The sequence below is a fragment of the Perca flavescens genome, chromosome 6, assembly GCF_004354835.1.
Source record: "Perca flavescens isolate YP-PL-M2 chromosome 6, PFLA_1.0, whole genome shotgun sequence".
Lineage (NCBI taxonomy): Eukaryota > Metazoa > Chordata > Actinopteri > Perciformes > Percidae > Perca > Perca flavescens.
Window position 1 is genome coordinate 21,817,247 of NC_041336.1, and position 20,314 is coordinate 21,837,560.

Here is a 20,314-nt window from a genome sequence, read left to right on the forward strand (position 1 = left end):
TAAGACAATGCATTCTTTTATTTATTTTTTTTAATTAAAAGACAGGGATAAGTCACAAAGCAACTATTTTCCATTGTCTAAAAACTATTTTCTTCATGTGAAATTCTACATTTTTCTTCTAGGAGAGGTATCTGTTGTCCATGTAACTACAATACCAATGGCTTTTCTAACAAACATGTCATCTAAAAGGGATTCATATATTTTAAGCATTTCCTCTTCTATGGAAAAGCACAGAACACAGCAAGTGAGAGAGCAATCTACTTCTATGTGGTAAAAAGGCTTTACAAACTTGGTTGATAATTAATGCAATATTTAACATTGTGACATCTCTAGTGGAAGCCTGGAAACCAGCTTGTGTTTAAACAGTACATCAAATCACACAAGATTTACAATACAAATAAATTACTGTATAGTAGAACATGTAAAAAAAGACAACTTGTGCTCCTATGAGAGAAAAGCCACATATACTGGGACAGCTGCCTTCAGCTCTTACATGTGTGGTTACTGTGACAGACAAGCTTTGTTTTTATTGACCTCACCCTTTAAAGGAGGGATGGATATAAATATTCGGACATTCCTCATACAATCATAGGGAGGTCTGTAGTAGTCTTACAAAGAATATCAAACCTGAGATACACAGACCAAAGCTTGTAAAACTTCTCTTATCAACCAAGAATTTTCAAAGCAATAATGACATAAACACTACTGAACAAAAACATAGGCCTGAGGGAAGCACTCCATTGTCATATGGAAATTGTGAAAGGTTTGATAAACTTGTTGGACTACAAGACGAATAAGAATGATTCAGGGTGTCAGGCAAGACGGGTAAGCAAATCTTAAGTAGAGACCTCGAAATTCAGTAAACAGAACAATGGTAACCTACAATTTAAAGAGTAGATGGATGAATAACTTAAAAACCTCAAATTTGTACAAATACTATAAAAGCCTTAAGTCTATAAAATAGAGGAATATTTCAAAATAGATCCATTTTTAATTCAAACTTTACAATAATGTGTAGGCTACTGGTTCTTGGCTGGTTAGGGAAGAAGGGCTTTTTAAGTTGTTTTGTTTTTGTACCTGAGCAGTGAACAAAGCCAAACAACAAATTTGTGCACAGCATATCTTTGTTCACATATTGATGTGAGGTATGTAATTTCATTTAAAAAAAAGAATGTCTCTCCTGAATTAAATAGACAAGTAAACAACAACAAAAAGTATTCCCTTGAATGTAGACTTAGCGTTCCCCTAAGCGGCACCAAGGGAATAAATGCTGATAATGGTGTCTAAGCTAGAATCGAAACAGTGCATTTGTATAAAGTCAACAATGTAAAAACCACTAGGAAAATAAAAGCATTTAAAAGCAAACATAACTGACACCACTCAACTGAAAATGTTGGGTTTTTTTACCAATAAAAGTGTGTCCACTAAGCTTTTATTACCACCTGGATGAGATGAGCATTTGATCAACCTCGAGCACTGTGCAGCCCTTCCTACAACTGAGAAAGAAAACAACGAGGATCTGCTAAGATTTATCTACTTAGTTATCCGTAATGGGGCAGATTTATGAAATATTTCTTTTTGGATATGTGTACGCAGATAGAGCTGGTCAGTGTGTGTCAGAGGTGGAGAGTCAAAGGAATAAATGCAGGTGGTGATTCAGTTACAATGCTGATGCTCCGCCGTCTTTCTCCTGCAAGACAGATATTATGTGCACTTGTATTAGTCCTAATATGAATTAGTAAAGTCAAAGTTCTCCTCATCTTTATTATATGGTGCTTAATGGAAACGCTGGACATAATCGGGCAAGCTGTTTCATCACGTTTTCCAGTCTTAATGCTAAGCTAAGCGTCTCCTGGCTGTAGCTTCGTATTGAGAGTGGTATTGATTTTCTCATCTAACTCTCAGCAAGAACGCTAATACTGGCAATTTCCAAAATGTCAAACTAGCCCTTTAATATTCTGTCCATTACTGTTCTGTGACATGGGCAGAGGGTTTGTACCTTAGCTTGGTCGATGTCAGAGTCTGCAGTGATGACGATTCTCTTCTCCATGCGAGTCTCCGAAGATCCGCCTTTTACTACCTGGTGGAGGGAAGAAAAATCTGTAATTGAGAGGCAAACAAGATAAAATAAAATCAACAAAGGGCAAGGTCGTACTGCTGACCTTTGAGATGTGAGTGGTAGTGGTGGTGACTGTGGTGCCACTGGTAGTCTCAGAGGTAACAGTCTTGGAGCTGGACATAGTTGTGTCATCCTTGTCCTCGTCTGTCCCATCTGCTGCCACCTGAGAAAAAAGACCAAAACATGTAGACTGAGTAATCATTTTTAGGTAACGTGAGCTTCAGCCAGGGAAGGTGCAGTGCTGCTTCATGTTTATTCTGGAGCCCCCTGGCCTGGTCCTCCCAGACCTGCTTGCTCTATAGTGCGGATATCTCCTTCATGCTGACACAGATCTGGGCTGAGCAGGTGCTAGAGCCCCTACCTTTGAAGACTCATAGATGATGCTCTTGGTCGGGACGATAGGGACCTCTGTGGTGGAGATGCCACTGGGTAAGGAGTTGGAGACAGCTGTGATGGTGACTGTCTGGGTCTGCACCAGAGGGGGCTGTGGATGGGAGCATAGCCCCATGAGTGGCTGTTTAAGCAGACACTTTGCACCTCACAGCAACTAATTTGTTTCACACCATGCATTCCCTTCTAAGCCTTTGCCTGTGTGGAGTGCTTTCCCCCACAATTGCCCTTTCTTCTCACCAAATTTGTTATAATATAATATGAACTTTTTGGAAACAACAGAATCACCGTGTTACTTCCCTTCCCACCACCAACTGCTACAAAGGAAACATGGAGACAGTAAGCCATAAAGATGATGAAAGTAAAGCCAATGTGTAAAACACAATATTCTGTGGTGGAAAAGAATGTGCGACCCATCACCATAGCTGAGAACACACCACTGCGCAAAACCTCTGCAGCAACCAGTTACATTTGAATGATGAGCATCATTCTCACGGCACTTAACCGTTACAGATTCACATTTTCGATTTGCAATGGTGCTGCAAAGGAGCGAGCAAGAGTGCGTCAGCCTCAAAATGATACAGAGGCCAAGCAGAGACGGAATCAGCGTCACCCTGAGGGGGTCAGGAGGCTACCTGGAAGCAGCGTACGACCTGTGGACCATCGCCCCTGAAATAGGAAGCCGGGGAAGATCCAGCTATCTTTCCAGAGCACTCCAACACTTCGGTACACGATCCTTCTTCCTCCTGCGTCCCATCTAAAGCTTTACAGCATGGGTCAAGGGAGGGAGGCAGCTGCGCCATCTCCACCTCTAGGATGGGCACCAAGGAGGTCTCAAAAACTACAACCACTTCCTGATCACATGACTCCTCCTCAACTGGAGCACCGTGGGCATCAACGCCATCAGACGCACTCTTGTGGCTTACAGTGGGCCTTGGTATGCCTGAAAAGCCCAAATTGCTGCTGGTTTCCTCATGTGCAGTCTTTGTCTCTGAACCATTGCAAAGGAAGCTAATGTTCTAAAAAAGACACAACACAGTCACTTTGTGATCATGGGTAGGTGAAGTATTTCCTACTGACATGGTATGAATAGTAAGTCATATATTATATAGATTATAATGCATGCATGTTATATACAACTTTGTATATAGTATGTACAGTAGAAGAGGATGATGATTTTTGGCTTATATTACAATTTATATGACAAAATCAACAGTTTTAACGCCACAGCTTAACAAAACTTTACTCTAACTGATTTCCACATGACACATGCTAAAGTATCTCACCAAATAAGATGGATTCTGAATACAGGTATTGCTCCATATTGTTTATTTCATGCATGAATAGAATTCATTATGCGTCAGAATGAAATTTTTGCTTGAATATTCTTTCAATAGTGAGGGACTGCAAAAATGGCATGCCACTTACACTACTTTTGATAGACCGTCAAAAAAAAAAAAAAAAAAAAAACGTTTTATTTGAAGAAAATTGCAAACGTAAGTAACAAATTCAAGGAACAAACAATCATATGAACTGTATATGGAATGCCTTTTATTCTTTGGTCAAAGTTGATTGTCAAAAAGTCATGCAACAAGTAGTCTCTTGCAGTTGCTACATACTGCCTCGCCAAATACTGGTGAAGGACAAAGAGTTTTAATAAGTATTACAATTAAGCTGCCTCGAGGTCTCCCATCACAGGAAATGCTAAACTGTGACAAAGAATATTAAGTTCCTTAGTAACAAGACTGCTGTTTTCTGGTGCTTACTTAACGTGGGTTTAGGAAAAAAAAAAGTTTATAAATCCATAAACCACATCACAGTGATCAGCTTAGACAACATCCTTAGATAACGGACAATATAAATGTACTTCAAAACGTGTGATGTGAAGCTCAAAGTGATATGGTCAGACATTATAAGCCTCCAGATAAAAGTCAGTTGTTAGGTAATATTGGTTGATGTAAAGTCCAAAAGACAACACAGAAAATGCAAAAGACTAGTGGCTTGATTGTCATTTCCAGTCCTAATCACCTTTGGAGAACAGGATTGTTTCTGGCTGTAGAAACCAGGTCAATTGTTTTGTAGTGGGGAAAAGAAGGAATGAACGTCTTGTCCCACATAGGCCAGAAAAAAGGGAAGCTTCTCAAGTGGAGCAGAGGATGAGAGATGAAGAATGCTACGGAGATGTTGGAGAGGAGGCGAAGGAAGGAGTGGAGGAGAAGAGAAAGCTAGAGGTTGATGGGTGGATGGACTAGGTGCGGTCTCCGCGGGTCACACTCGCACCTGTGTGGGATTTCCGCAGGGTCGAGACGGCCCCTCAGCTGCGTTTGGAGTAGAAGTCTAGCAGGGGGCCGCGTGGGAGGCGGATGACAAACTGAGGGGGGAGGAGGAGGAGGGCAGAGAGAGGAAGGAATTTTGAAATGACCGAAAAAGCCAGAGTTGCGCAATAACCAATAATTGAAATTATAAAATGTGATTTTGATAGTAACGTTTGTTATCCAGAGCATGGAAATGTTACTTGCACATGCAGTTTTTTTCTTATATCTTTCCATGTCCAACAATTAATTTTTTTGAAAAGACAGAAAGTCATCCACATTTGTAGTATCTTATTTTAAAAATAATTCTATACATTTCTGAGATGGAACTATCTCAGTAAGCTAAGGCCGATGGAGTCTGTACAGCCGGAATGATCCCCGTTAACGGTTTGAGTCAGAGTGGTAAATAGATTTGATTTGTCTGGAGGCTGCTGCATAGCAACAAAGCAATGAATTGAAAACTTCATATCATTCATCTGAGCTGTAAGTAATGGGTCAGAAAGTAGCAGGAGTGATTCTGCTGTTGCATGTCAAACTTGCAAACCAACATTAATATCAATGTGTACTTTTCTTAGAGTGGAGCCCCTTAGTCTTTTGTCAATACACGACTGAAGGTTAAGTAGAATGACAAATTGGCCTGTTAAACTGAGCATACACAGTGGGTGTCCACTCCACTAGGCAGATAACATTTGACCAGTGCCATACTCTTGACTGCTTACATCAAACATGTTGTACGTTTGTTCTGATTCATCTCCTCACTACAGACTCTAAGCTGTCAGCTTTGCTTTGCTTTGATTTCAGTGCAACTCTTATGCATCCTGACAACTTGATGTACTTGGACGCATTTATGTCCAAGATTAAAAATGTGTGTCCAAACAGTTATGCTGCAGTGGAGTTTATGTCTCGCCAAAAGGCATGAAACAGTAGAATTACACTTGTTCATTCATATGACAGCAGCTCAACCAGATTGGGAATCTGTTTCTAGTTCGCTGAATAGCTTTCATGTAATCTTTCTAACTGCAACATAACTATTAATACCAGTAATGACACAATTGTATTAGTTTTATAAAGGAATCCTGTGATAGTTATACATTATTCTCTACAACAGGAAGAGTGGGCAGAACATATTTATACAACTGTGAATGAGGCCTTGTCTCTTCATGGAAAAAAAAAACAACCGTAACTTGGAGAGAGCATCAGCCAAAAGAAAATGTAAAAGCAGCATGAAAAGAAAGCGTGCAAAGCAAAAAGTATTAAAAGCAGAAAGAAAGCTCATCAGTGAAGAAAGGACAGATGAAAAGGGGGGAAAAGCTCAATTCTGCTCCGTGTCAGCAGAACGTGCAAAACTTCATCTGGGAGGCATGCGGTAAACCTTTCAACGTCAGTTCCGTCAGTCATTCAATACAAACATGTCAGAGTTAAGAGGCATCCGATGCAGATGAGATGAACCAAAGTGAGTGGAGAGTGGACAACCTGTCCCAAAGATGCCTCACCCACATCAGTCTTGTGAGTGAAAGAACAGAAGTACAGACCCTATTCATCAAGTCAAACTGCATTCTTTGTACACATGCAGGTGCTGCATACCACATGCTATCTCCTTGAATAGGTCCGTACATGCACACACACAATCCATTACACTCAGACGGTTAGAGAACCAGGAATGACAACTGGAAGAGCCTGATCCCTTCTTCTATCACTTGCTTTCATTTGAATATATTTATCATTAACCAAGAACTCAATCAAATGTAGCAATTCAATGCTCAAATTACACAAACGTTTACCAATTACTTAAACACAAGAAGTTAGCAAGAATTTCAGGTTCCTCTGTTCCATTTCAAATCCATGCGCACTGTGCTCACACTAGTGCAGTTTTCCAATCAAGTGCAATCATCTCTGAAAATGCAGAGCCATGGAAAACAAATGTGATGACGCATGTATAAACAGATTTAACCAAGCCAATCCAGGAATTCTTAGTATTCATGATGATTTTCTAATTCAATTTAAATGAAACCGTTTTTTGCTCTAATTCCTGAACTGGCAGACTTAAAGTAGGTTAAATCAACTAAAAAGGATTTGTTGGCGAGGGGTTTGCGTGGGAGACTTACCCCATCTGCACTGGGCAGAGGCTGACCATTGATACCCAGGGTACGGAACGGAGAGTGCGTGGACAGGCGCTTGTCCCACTCACTGGGCCTGGTCTCCGGGGCGGCTTCCATGAAGTTTCTCTTCAGCTCACTGATGCTGGCATGGTGCCGGAGTAGGTCCTCCTGAGGCTTATCGAACTCCTATACGGAGGAAAGTTGATAGGGGAAACAAGTGTGGAGAGGGGGAGGGTGCGGGAAAGAGGGCGCCAGGAATTTGGAGCACGGAAACAACAAAAAGGGGGAAAAAAGTATGAAGTGAAGATAAAAAGTTGGATGGGGAGGGAAAGGGAAGATAAAGGATATGTTCGTAGTTGGGAGAGATTAACAAACAGGAGAGAATAAAGAAAAGTCAGATTACGTTGCTTACAGCTGTTTCCGTACGATTTGTGTTGATTTATTGCTGATTAAATAAACAAGCAGAAGCAGGGTTTAATTGCTGATTCTATAAAGGAACATAAATTAGAACGGGACATTATTTTGGTGGCCATACTTTGTGGATTCTTGATAGATTATCAGCAACTCCTCTTCAAAATAGAAAATCAAGTCTGGCAGCTGATTGGGATTTTGGTTCATAAAAGGGAAGATTCAGAGGAGTCGTTGACGTGATTTTTCAAAGTTGATTATTATTTGGAGTTTGGATGGGAAGGAGCTCTAAACTACACAGCGCAGCATTGAGGGTCTATTTAATAGCATTAGGCTTGCAGTGAAACACGTCGTGAAAATAAGCTGTAAATCAAAGAGCATGAGAGCTGATGATGGCAGACATGGAACAAGTTGTCAGTATAAATGGGAACCTGTTCATTTATAACACAAATGAACAAAAGCAACGGTAGCAGCACTCATTTGGCAACATTTTGCATCAAGTTGATCTTTATTGAAATCTGCAAGATATTGACTTCCATTTTACCAAACATACTGCAGACCATGATCTAGTCTATGAACAGAAGTGTTTAACTGTTTATCATGACTTATTGTGGCGCTAAAGAGCAACTTAATGACAAGTGTTTCTCCAAATGCCATTGCTTTTACATATGACAGTAAAGATGTATAATCATTTTGATTTTCAGAAGATTTCATTTGCATAAATGCTGAGAAAGTGTGATGCATTACTGGCAAGTTAGAAAATAAGATGGAGGTAAAAGAGCAAAAGCAGGACCAGGAGAATACTGATGATCTTGAGAAACTTCTTGAGAAAAAAAATTGTGTAAAAATGGAGCTGCTTGTGAACAGTAACAGTTTAAGGATGCTATCCTTAACAGGTTAATGTATACCAATGCAAGTGTAAGAATCCTGACCATAACCGAATACTTATTTGTTGTAAATTCAACAGCCTTCTCCTGAAACAACCCAATTAGAGTTCTGTTGCAACACACACACACAAACATTTTACACTGATGCGAAAAGTGTGAATCATGCCACATGCAAGCGTGATATTAAACAGCAGCTGTTGTGCCAAAGATCAAGAAAATACAGATAGAGACAGACATCTCCAGAAGGGATACAAACCTCCAACATTAAAAGGCTATGTCTCATATAAATTGAGTCACCCTCAATTTTCTTAGCTCTTTTCTGTGAAAAATGAAAAGAACAAAAAAGTGTGGGTTTGTTTCAGTTCCCCTGTGTGCTGGCATCAAACTGCCACACGATGGACATGCAACCTACAAAATTCACTACAGTGTTAATACGACAGACAAACAGAGCTGTGAGGAGTCTGCATGCAAAATAGTGTGGGGCTAACAAAACAAAGAACCTGAAAGGCTATAGAGGACTGACTTACAATTTCTATTGTCATAATGAGAAAGAAAATTAAGAACGGTGGAGTGACAAAAATGTGATAAAATACTAGTTATCATGCCACTTTTTTGTGCACAAATTTATAAATCATGCATGTGTGCATTCCAGCAAGCAATGAGAGGAAATTAATGCCTTGTAAACTTTTACAGCTAATGTGTGTAAAAACATATATCCTGAGGCAAGCATAGTCTCTTCATATGGACGTTACATTATTCTTAGTCGCTGTTCACATATTCCATCTATTCTTAAATTTTTCTAACTCTTAAAATATATTGGGTGTGCCTCGAAACTAATGTGGATTTCATTTAAGACCTAGCCGTATGGAAGCACAGCATGAGAAGAGGGTGAAATTAGTCTTTTGGATGAGAAGCTCGAGATGGTCAGAATGGAGGTGGAGAGATGGCTACGGAAACGTATACGGGGCTAAGAATCTGACCTTTCGCATTCGCACCACCTCTGTGCTCGTCACCTCAGACTCGTGCTACCCCGGGGAGGAGAGAGGGACACGGGTTAGCATCCTCTGCTTTAACACTCACATCGCAGCCATAGTGGAAACAAGTCTTCTGAGGGGCCACATGCAAGAGGCCCGTGTCTGACACTAACCTGAATGTCCCCATTGATGGTGGTTATCAGGGAAGAGTCTACTTCTCTCTGGTCCCTCCACGCTGCTGGCTACAGCAGCAAGAGAGACACGGTTCACACTCAGAGACACAGAGAACAATCTCTGCTCACTACGTGAGCATCTTTTATTATCAAAAACTATGAAGCGATTACATCAAAAAGAGTTCTTTATATTTTATAGTTATCATTATCTACTATCTGTCTATTATCTACAATCACAATACCCTGGTAATCACTATGGGGACACATTGTAAATAGTTTTTTTTTTTTTTTCACTGGCAACAGCTATCCTGTACGGCATATATGGTTTAAACACATATGTGATGCCACATATTTCCTGTAAATAAACATTTAGATTGGAATTACAACACAAACATGTAAAACAGTGATCAGGGTGAAATTCTAAATACCTTAACCTCAGCCACAGTCTCGATTTTTGAAGGCTCCACAGCTTCTACAGTGACCTCCAGCTTTCTTTCCTCCAGCCGGCTGGTCCTGATTGGAGTGGAGGTCTGGGGCTGATCGAGGAGGGCCATGGGGATCCCTGCCTCAGCCAGAGCAGCCTGGGAGAAGACTGGAGCGCTGACAGGACGGGTGCCCCTCTGTGTAATCACCACTAGACCAAATACAGACAAAATGGAAACGTAAATAAAAGGAAATGTGTTTTAGAACAATGTGTTATGGAGGGATATGATTGTATGCACATCTGACATGCAAAGTGGAACAGCTATAAACATAAATACAGTGACAAACAATAGCGCATCTATGCAAGCTGCCACATCATACTTACAGTCTCAAGCCTCGATGTGATCAGATAAGTGCACACCCTGCAGGTATACTGTACCTCATATGCTTTGTTTAGTCTCTTTTAAAAAAGGACAAGCACACGTCAGAAGCTGAGGTGGGCCAGAAGCGAATATCCACACAGTGGGATGAGAGCAAAAGCATGGATCAGTTCTTGTTGCGATCCGATGATAGATGCAAAAGCAGATGACGTTAGGCTGCAAGGAGTTGTAAAGCTCAGTGTGGTTGAACTGGTGAAATGTTGAGATTTAGAAAGCGTTATTTCTTCAGTCTGCGAGCCATAGCACGGTTAGAAGTCCTTGAATGATATTGAATGTGTGTTGCCATCTGCGGACACATTCTCTTGTGAAGAGAAGTCAGTGTATCTTGTAATCAGGCTGCGAATGCTGCTAAGCGTTTCATGGAGCACCAGCGCGACCACGTGTGAGCGGTTCGTCTGCAAAACAACAAACCCAAACAGGTAAGCAATACCTGACTCTTTGAGGCCAACATCTAGCAGAACAAACCAATCATCGTTGACATGGGTTTGTGCGAGTGGACGTCTTTCCTCCAGGATCCGTTTCTCAAACTGTGGTCTATTCTCGGAAATCCTTGTTTTGGCCACAGCAGGAACTTTCACCTCTGCTGGGAAGCGGATGTGCTCAGTGACAGCGACTAATACAAACCGAGTATTGTTGTGGAAATAAAGTAGAAAATATTAGGACACTTGCATTGACAGTGAAATGGACTGAGTAAAAACAAATGAAATGACTGCTTGGTCTTCAGACACAGGAGGTGCACATATTAGAATAACTGTTAAACTGTTATAACACATTAAAACAAAAATCAAATAGAAATATCTGTATGCATCACGGGACTCAATAATTTTTATTATACCTGATTTCTTAGTGGCCACATCCAGAAGAATAAACCAATTATCTTCCACCTCTCTCACTGCTGGACGCGGTTTCTGCTGTACCGCCTTCTCCTGCTGCCACATATCCTCCACTATAGTAATTCTCTGCCGTGCTCTCTGCTCTATGGCTGCAAACCCTTCAGCTGGTCTTACTTCAGGATGCGTACGGATACGTTCCTCCACAGCCGCTAATGTAGAATACACACAAAGCCTTCTCAGTCAGAAGACCATTCCACTTGAACATACACTGAACAAGGTGAGCTGTATAATAAAACTGCAAGGCACACACAGACACCGTGTTATTCGGTCTCACAGTAGCAGCCACATGAAACAGCAGAATACCTGGTACTTTTGCTGCAACATTTAGCTGCACAAACCAGTCGTCATCCACCTGTCTCGGATGTGACGGTTTCATCTCCACCAACTTCACCGGGGGCCTCACGTCTTCCATGATGAATTTGGGTTTCGGTTCAGTGACTGCCACCACATCCACAATACGCTCAACCACAGCAACTAACACAGAGAAATAAGGGTAAATAAACCTGATGCTAATTTCAGACCGATGTGTCACATCTTGCCGGCTGTCCACACCAATTATCATCTTCTTCCATGTTTTAGTCTCTGTGGTAGTCACCTCAACCTTAAACATCTTGCTCATATCCGGAATAATCTCAACAGTAGTAACTGGCACAAACAGACAGAGTCAAAGAAGCTGAGTGACAATTGTATATCCACCAAACAAAGCAAGTTAAAAGCTGCAGACATTGGCAAAGAGTTAATGTCTTTAAATGTAATGTTTCAGAGTAAATTGTGATGTGGTGCTAAGATATATTACATTACATATACCTGATGGAAGTAGGACTGCCTCTTCACAAACAGTATCAAACTGCACAAACCAGTCATCATCTCTCTCTGACAGTGGCTCGGAAGGCTGCAGTCTAATTGGTTTAAGATCAACATGCTGCAGCTTTTGCTCTATGCTTATCACTTCAATTCGCTGAGGTTGAACACTTGGATGAATCTGGCTCGGTACCGCCAGAGAAACTGAAAGCAAACAGAATTTATACTCAAACTTCAGCCAAAAGAAAAGAATGACCTCAAATTTAACAACGGAAATCATCTTTGAATACTGTAGTTTGTGAGACACTGCATACATTTGTGAGATGGTCTTCTTTGGTGTGATAATTATGTGTGAAAAAGAAAATAAAGACATTTGAAGGTTGTGGGTACCTGGAGGTACATAGGACGTTTCTCTGGGAACAACATCCAGCAGAAGAAACCAGTCATCATCTCTTTCTCTGACTGGCTGGGATACTTTCTGCTGTCCTCTGTCCTCTTTTTGCACCACAATCTCTTCAACTACAGCCTCCTTCCTCGACTCTACTGTTATCGTTTCAGCCACAGTAGGAACGCTTTCTTCAGGATAAACCTGAACATACTCGACCATGGTAACTAATGACAGACAGAATGAAAAGAGTATTGTAAGACACTTATAATAAGCTAGTAAGTCTTTATGGTGAGCCTGGGGGAAAGTCGACAATACCTGGTGGCACATATGATGGATCTCTGGTGGGAACATCCAGCATCACTAACCAATCATCTTCTATCTCTCTCACAGCCTGTGGCAGTGCTACTACTTGCGTTTCACTCAGCACTTTTATTTCTCTGTCTTCTGCCATAATCTCCACTCTTTTTTCTCTCCGCTCAATGGTTGTTCTTTCAACCAGAGAGACACGTTCTTCTGGGGACACTTTAACACGCTCTGCAACAGCAACTAAGACAAAAGAGATTAAAAATCCTCAGACACCATGGACAGCACAGGGGATTTACGGATAAGTGTGTCTGCAGAGCTCAGAATTATTGCTTGCGTTTATAAAGCTGTGAAGCAGTACTGGAGCAATACCTGGTGGTACATAGGATGTTTCTCTGGGTACAACATCCAGCAAAACAAACCAGTCATCATCTCGGTCGGTCAATGGCTGTTGTGGGATTTCTTGTAGATGTCTCGGTGACTCTTCTATAGCTACTACTTCTCTAATCTCCTCCTCGGCTGCAGTTAGAGCCACAGAGACAAAACTGTCTGGACCCATCTGGGCTCTTCCCGTCAAAGTAACTGATACGAGTAAAGTTGTGAGAAAGTCTTTTAAACACAAGCAGTATTACACACCTTCTGTATATTAGCAAGCACGCACAAAATAAAGCACAATAGAGCCAACGTTTTAGCAATACCTGGGGGTACATATGGCCTTTTTCTGGGAACAACATCCAGCAACAAAAACCAGTCATCATCTTTGTTGGTCACTGGCTGTTGTGGGATTTCTTGTAGATGTCTTGGTGCCTCTTCTATTATCTTTCTCTCTTCAGACACTACTTCTATAATCTCCTCGCCCGAGACCGAGATAAACCTTTCTGCACCCATTTGGTCTCTTCCCTTCAAGGTAACTAATGTGAGTAAAAGTCAAGAGAAAGTCAGAAATACACACTTCCGGTATATTAGCAAGCAAGCACAAAATAAAGCACAAAAGAGCCAAAGATTTGAAAAGCAGCACAGGGGTTTTAGCAGTACCTGGTGGTACATAAGATGTTTCTCTGGGAACAGCATCCAGCAACACAAACCAGCCATCATCTCTCTCTGTGATGGTCTGTGGTGGTGGGATCTCCGGTACACGCCATGTTTGTCTCGCTTCTACTATAATCTCTGTTTTCTCCTCAACTGTTGTGATCTCAGTCTCTGAGGTGAAATACACGCCTTCATCCACCTGAGTACTTTCCATAGTGGTAACTAATAATAAAAGTAAAGACACAGAATCTTTAAACATGGGAGCAGACATGCAGTGCCAGAAAGCTCACAGTAAGAGAAGCAGGACACGGTGTGGTGGGTTATTCTCATTTGCAACAACACTATTTCCAAAGTAAAGATATTACTTAGACCGCAAATCCAGTCAAGCATCAAAAGCACGTAATTGTAGCGAATGAAAAGTACAATTTTGGAAAAACAAAACACTAGTTGGTTAACATGTTAATGCTGATATTTTAGTGGCACGTGAACTCATTCGCTATGAGGGAGGTTTGAGATGAATGTTCTCTGGGTCTTCTTTAAGCCTATTCAACTTATGATAATCAAATATGACGTATTAGGCCGTGGTTGTGTTCCTGTGATATCCATATTTGTACTCCTTTTGCAAAATGAGGACATCTACAACAACCACATTTTTGCTGTCCATTATGTCATTACTTTTTCTACACTTCGTCCACCTGAATTAGCCCAGAACTATACCCAGTATAAAGAGTTAGACAGTACTTTCATAAATGTTAAATCATATTTATAAGAGAAAGGGATAAGCAATCAAAACAACTGTTAACTTTCTCCTTTCTATTGAATCTAAAGAGGGTTTCTCTACCTTTAACTATTCCATTGTTAATGTAAACAACAGTACACATGTATCAGATTCGGAAATGGTAGTGATATTAGAGAGATTAGTAGATGACTGTTTGCATGCCATACTGTACCTGGTGGTTTAAAAACAGCTCTGCGCGGAGGGCGGTCAAAAAGTATGAACCAGACGTCCTTATCTGCCACCTGAGATTGATCCTCAGCCTGAAGCCTCTCTGTGACTTCTCTCTCAGTTATCTCCTCCCGTATTTCCGTCTTACACAATGTCCCATCTTTATCTAGACTCTCCTCTGACATTTCATCACGCTGTACCTGCACCTTTTCTATTCCATTCTGCTTCTGCCCTCTCTCTTCTACAATAGTCACTCTCTTCTTAGTCCTATGCTCCACCTTCTGGTATGCTACTACAGAAGTGGTACTGGAGACATCTGAAGATCCAGACTTCAACTTCTCCTCCACCTCATCTTTCCATTCCCTTTCTATCTGGCGTAGCTTCTCTCTCAAGCAATCATCTGACAGACGCTCATCTGTTGCCTCCTTTTCACTCTGCTGCTTCACCTCGGAGTCTTCCTCTTCAGGTACCAAGCCTTTTAAAAACACATGTTTTATCTGCTCTGTTTCATCCATTTCATCCTCTTTTATGTCTATCGTCCTCACAGACTTTCTCAAGACTGTTTTTGTTACACCTTCAAATTGCATTCTTTCTTCCTGCTCCATATCGTCCTTTCCCTGTCTCAGCATATCTACCTCATTTTCCTGTCTCAACCTATTGACCTCTTCCTTACCCAATTCCTCTTCTATTACTTCCTGAAGTAGCTCTGCTGTCTCATCCATTTCCTGGAGCCTTTCCTCTAAATCCCTAACTTCCCTCAGCTTCCTTTCCAAAACATCCACCACTCTCAGCTTGTGGACCAAGATCACAGTTTCCTGCTGCCTGTCAATGTCCTCCTCACTGGTCACTTCCTGCTCTGCCACACAAATGCCCTGCTCATCCTCCTCCTGGACCTGGAACTGAGCTTGGGGAGAGACTGGGAGGACTAAAGGGGAAAAGCAAAACAATGAACCATGAAAAGAACTAAAATGAGAGTCACATTGCAGGCTGTAGTACTTGTACCATCAGTATTCAAATTCCCAAGGTAACATTTCCAAACAAAGTCACACAAAGAAACTCACATGGTTTGTCAACACGCTGAAGCGAGGATAGGCTGAAGATTCGGTCAAAGTAAAGGAACCAATCATCTTGCTGTATCAGTGCTGGTTGCAACAGCCGGTCCATAGAGCTAATTTTTGCCAAGCTGAGCTTAGCTGACAACATCGGAGAAACAATAATGAACACTTTCATACCAAACACACACAAGTCTCATTTGCTTCAAAACGGGGCAGAATAGCACCACATGCTTGGTTTATATATAAGCCTTTAAGGATAATGCAGTGTACATGTAGTGGTGTAATTCATAAAGTGCATGCTGGCCACAATAAAATAAAATCAAGACACAGGTTCTTTAAAATCCAAGCCAAAGTGAAAGATTAAGATATTCTGGGTTCAGATTTCCTTGCGGCAAACTAGCTAAATAACCAAGAGCAGGCATTAAAAGTGTAAATACCTGGCTCTTTCACAGAATCAAAAGGTGGGACAAAGGGAAAAGGAGGAAGACGATTGAGCAGGGCAGACCACTCGTCCGACTTTCTCCTCTGCTGTTGCTTATCCAATGCCAGCTCCTGCCACAGCTGACTGACTGTCTGGGCAGTGGTTTGAGAGCCAGTCTGCTCAGTCTCAGTGTCCTGCCATTTTACTGTGACTGTGTGAACAGACTGCCCTTCCTCCCAGGGCCGAATGAAAGTCTGCTCAGACTCCCCTCTGGCTGTGGAGAGATGACGAGGTGATGGCAGTTATGTAATGGTTCTGCTGGAGAGATGACGGCCACTGTGAATGCTTCACAGTGCTTCAAGCGTGTTTTTGACCAAGTCAGATGCCAAGCATTTGTACCAGACTATTGTGAAGCCAGTAAGCTGAGGTTAGTACAAAGCTGAATGAAAGATTCCTCTCATCCTTCACAACAACAACAACATATAAAAAGGTCAACACTGGTCATTACTTTTCAATGTTAAAAGTTCCCGCTTTATCCTGTTTTAATGACAGCCACTGAAGCAGTATTGAGTCAGTCAGTTAAGATGTTGAACATAAAAGGTACAAGCTACAAGCAAATGAAAGTCATTGTGCAACACACATCAAGCAGCGACTTCTGAAAATGCCAAAAAATGAGGAAGAGCAGCCTCAAGACTGGAAATGCCCGTGTATACTAAAGCATGTGAAGAAACTTTTTCTTTCAGACTGACCAAAAATATCCTGGGATCATGCCAGGGAAAGTACAAGGAGGGTGACTTTACCCACATATAAAACTAGGTCAGTATTCTGACAAGTTAACCATCTGATAGGCAATATTTTCAAAAGTATTACAAGCATGAAAGCAAATAAGCCAGATGAGATGAGGCTGTTCGCGAGCGAGAATAAAACAAATGCTGTAAATATGCCAAAAAAGAACTGCTGCAGCTCCACACAGTTCCTGGTACCTGGGAATTCAGGAGAAGGCTTCGGTTTGTCAGATCTCAGCAACCAATCATCAACCTCAGAACTGGTTGATGCTGAGAGTTGCTGCAGGAACTGGAGAGTTTCATCTCCAGCTGCAAGAGTGAAACGAGTCAAGAGAGTAGCTTATTGATCCTGTGCTGTTAATACAATGATTCTAAAAACGGTTCACACACATGCACATACCTCCATCTAGATTACGGGACAGCCTCTTGCTCGCAGAGCGTGTGAAGCGAGGGGCTGGGCGGTCAATCATGGAGCTGGCCTGGCGGGTCTGGGCCTGAGTACGCCCGCTGTACCGGAACTTAGAGCCCAAGACGAGGAAGCGACGTGATGAGGGGGGCTCTACTGTTGGAACTCTGAGGAACAAAAACATTCATTTAATTTTCATCCACCTACCATTAAGGAGTTCCAAATATATATTACATAATTTCACATCAAAGGATCCCTAAAAGGTGAGCAACAATTTCAACTTTAAAAGTGCCCATATTATGCTCATTTTAGGTTCATAATAACTCTTTTCACCCTGTGTTCATGTCTCTTTTTAGCTACAGGGTGAGACATCGCACTTCTGTACCATCTTTGTTGGGAGTTGCACATGTGCAGTAGCTAGGTAAAGGTAGCTTAGGCTTAAGCTGCAGGTTCCAGTTAGCCAATTATCCAGAGGATAGGAACCTCAGAACGACCTCTGTTGCAGGGCAAGGAGGTATCATTCACAACAAGGCAAGATTGACCTGGTCTTACCTGAAGAAGGTATGGTGTTCAACGCAAACTTTCCACAGCTTCTTGGAGGCTTTGTAGTTGGGCAGTTTAAAGCCAATTGTGCTTTCATACTGCTCTTGCTGTCAGGGAAGAAACAAATATAAAGTCAAAGTTGAATTAGTGACCTCATGTTAATGACATTATACTGCCGTGCAGCATACACATGTATCCCAGTCAATTCAAAGTAATTTCTTAAATTGAAGAAAAAAAAAACGTATTCATAAAATATTTTTTAAATGCCAGCTATAAAGACACAAGTAGTCTAGAATCAAAATCTGAATTGCAGTTTGTATTATTTTGTTCAGAATAAGAATTTGGCCCACCCATGAGAGAAAGACATCATGGCTTTCAAACGAGTAAAGTGCCAGTTGGTCAAGGCCACACCCCCACCCTCCACCTTGCCCACCCCCCTCTGAAAATGTAAATTCAGACTTACCTCTGATGGCCTGATTTTGATAAAGAAGCTGCTGCGTTTGTAAGAGATCTTGAGCACTTTCGGCCAAGGGAAACGGTTGATCCTCAGCTTGTCCTTGTAAACCATCAGACCACTAGAGCAAACCCCCAACGTAATGTCAACACCATCAAGATCCTGCATGCACAAAAACAGGATGAAACAGTAATGATATTGTATCACTACACGCCATCACCCTAAACCTGCAATAAACAGCCACTGGGAGGCAGACTTTCTCAAGCTACAGAACACATGGAATTTAAGGTCATGGAGTTTGAAATTATATTAATCTCTCCTTTTTTATGAAAGGGGGCCGACATCAATTTTGTAATTAAAATATGGATGCTACTTATGCAACACAAGCATGCAAGGAAATCTGTAAATCCTTGAGCTATGGACTTTGGCATTTTGGAATTCCCATGAAAAGGCTGCACCATCAGTTAACTCATACAACACTAATCTCAACAGGTAACCTCATTCGAACAAAAACCTACCTTAGCCTGGTGCAGGTCAACTCCATACATGGCAAGTTTCTTGGCATTTTCCAGAAACAATATGTCTGCCTGGGCTGGACTCATAGACCTGGCAAAACACAGATGATAAGGGTCTTTTAAATTATGTGTTTTATGGTCAGGATCAGGGCCGGTTCTAGCCCTTTGGTTGCCCTAGGCGAGATTTGAGCATTAAATACTTCATTTCCTGCATTCTGGTGAATTTTTATGCACTTATTTTTATTTACCTTTTTCTGAATCAATTTATACTGGAAATATCTATCTAAAGGGAAACCGATTACAATCCAGATATAAAAACATAATGGAATATAGTGCGGTAAGGCTCTCAGGCATTCTGTATTGCTTTCAACTATTTATTCTCCTGTAGATCGACTTTGCTAATTATATCTGACATACCTGATATATACATGTAGCCTAGGTAACATTTACTTTTCCCACTTTTGCTTCTTTTGTTGAGGAAGTAACCTCCTTAAATGTGCATATTAAAATTATTCACCTGAATGATACATGAATTCATTTGAATGAATTAATAAACCCCTGGACTGTGATATTTCAGATGTGTTTGAGCAAGATTTCTGCTCATGTTCAAAACTTTGTGCACATTCAAAATACAGTACATCTCATCTGTGTTCTCTGAGGTTTGGAAGAGTCGTGATATTTTGAGAAAAATAAAGTGATAACACAATAAGCTATTACAAGAATAAAGTCACTATATTTCAGAAAATAATCCACCTGCACCATAGTCTGCTGTGCATTACGTGATATCTCTGCTGATACGGTAGATCTCACCTCCTGACAGACACAGAGCCCCGTTTGCGACGCCCTAGGCAATTGCCTAGGTCGCCTATGGCAATCGCCGGCCTTGGTCAGGATTATTTGAAGGATTGGTCAAATCATCCATCTAAAACGTTATATAAACGCTGAAGATGCAGAGGTCTTTCACAGTTTGTGTCTACTGAATTGTGCTTAGTCAAACTTAATAAAACATATGTGTTAACTAAAGATTGCCATCACTATGTTGCTCCAAACAATGCCCTTTGATTACCTGTATGTGCGGTGCAGCTCCGTCACCTTGTCCTCCAGCTCTTTGCTCTGTCCTGGGGCCAGGCTCAGCTCCTTAACATAATCTGGTCCATGGAGCTCTGGGTCATACTCTCCCAGCTCTGACTGGGCTGTGTAGGAGCCCAGCAGGGACAGTGTGACAAAGGAACAGGGAAGAACACCACACATAATGTCCTTCCTCAGCTGGAGACACAGAAAGTACCTAAAGAAAGAAAAAACTACTTATTAAGACATGAAAACTGTATTCTGTTTTTCATGAGTGATAATACAAGATTTTACTGTAGTGACAATATTTTGTAAATACACGCTTGGGAGTTAGATGAGAAGGTGGAGACCGCTCTCATGTATCTAGTCTATATATATTAAGCTAAAACCAACAGGCGTTTAGCTTAGCTTAGCATAAAGACTGGAAGCAGGAGTAAACGGCTAGGCTGGCTCTGTCCAAAGTTTAAAAAAAAAAAAAAAAA

General features: G+C 41.3%; 1 protein-coding gene across 11 annotated transcripts in view; it reads right to left on the bottom strand.

Moving 5' to 3' along the window:
* Nucleotides 1-20,314, bottom strand: part of LOC114557282 (titin-like) — a 22,711-nt gene continuing 2,397 nt past the window's right edge. For 2 of the 11 annotated variants that reach the window (XM_028580699.1, XM_028580698.1), the window contains exons 5-32: nucleotides 19,831-20,049; nucleotides 18,768-18,855; nucleotides 18,259-18,411; nucleotides 17,805-17,902; nucleotides 17,247-17,419; nucleotides 17,045-17,155; nucleotides 16,078-16,335; nucleotides 15,647-15,778; nucleotides 14,590-15,510; nucleotides 13,646-13,861; nucleotides 13,309-13,521; nucleotides 12,983-13,192; nucleotides 12,623-12,853; nucleotides 12,310-12,531; nucleotides 11,926-12,123; nucleotides 11,422-11,592; nucleotides 11,061-11,267; nucleotides 10,656-10,838; nucleotides 9,791-9,996; nucleotides 9,363-9,431; nucleotides 9,196-9,240; nucleotides 8,472-8,534; nucleotides 6,927-7,106; nucleotides 3,145-3,528; nucleotides 2,481-2,603; nucleotides 2,163-2,282; nucleotides 2,000-2,080; nucleotides 1-1,690 (exon numbers count right to left, since the gene is read on the bottom strand). In XM_028580699.1, coding sequence (XP_028436500.1) covers nucleotides 1,661-1,690; nucleotides 2,000-2,080; nucleotides 2,163-2,282; nucleotides 2,481-2,603; nucleotides 3,145-3,528; nucleotides 6,927-7,106; nucleotides 8,472-8,534; nucleotides 9,196-9,240; nucleotides 9,363-9,431; nucleotides 9,791-9,996; nucleotides 10,656-10,838; nucleotides 11,061-11,267; nucleotides 11,422-11,592; nucleotides 11,926-12,123; nucleotides 12,310-12,531; nucleotides 12,623-12,853; nucleotides 12,983-13,192; nucleotides 13,309-13,521; nucleotides 13,646-13,861; nucleotides 14,590-15,510; nucleotides 15,647-15,778; nucleotides 16,078-16,335; nucleotides 17,045-17,155; nucleotides 17,247-17,419; nucleotides 17,805-17,902; nucleotides 18,259-18,411; nucleotides 18,768-18,855; nucleotides 19,831-20,049 — 5,305 coding nt within the window. In that variant the 3' untranslated portion in view covers nucleotides 1-1,660. Of the gene's footprint in view, nucleotides 1,691-1,999; nucleotides 2,081-2,162; nucleotides 2,283-2,480; nucleotides 2,604-3,144; nucleotides 3,529-4,038; nucleotides 4,881-6,926; nucleotides 7,107-8,471; nucleotides 8,535-9,195; nucleotides 9,241-9,362; nucleotides 9,432-9,790; nucleotides 9,997-10,655; nucleotides 10,839-11,060; nucleotides 11,268-11,421; nucleotides 11,593-11,925; nucleotides 12,124-12,309; nucleotides 12,532-12,622; nucleotides 12,854-12,982; nucleotides 13,193-13,308; nucleotides 13,522-13,645; nucleotides 13,862-14,589; nucleotides 15,511-15,646; nucleotides 15,779-16,077; nucleotides 16,336-17,044; nucleotides 17,156-17,246; nucleotides 17,420-17,804; nucleotides 17,903-18,258; nucleotides 18,412-18,767; nucleotides 18,856-19,830; nucleotides 20,050-20,314 lie in introns of those variants that run through there. The other 9 variants (XM_028580695.1, XM_028580701.1, XM_028580696.1 and 6 more) reach the window with 9 other exon arrangements.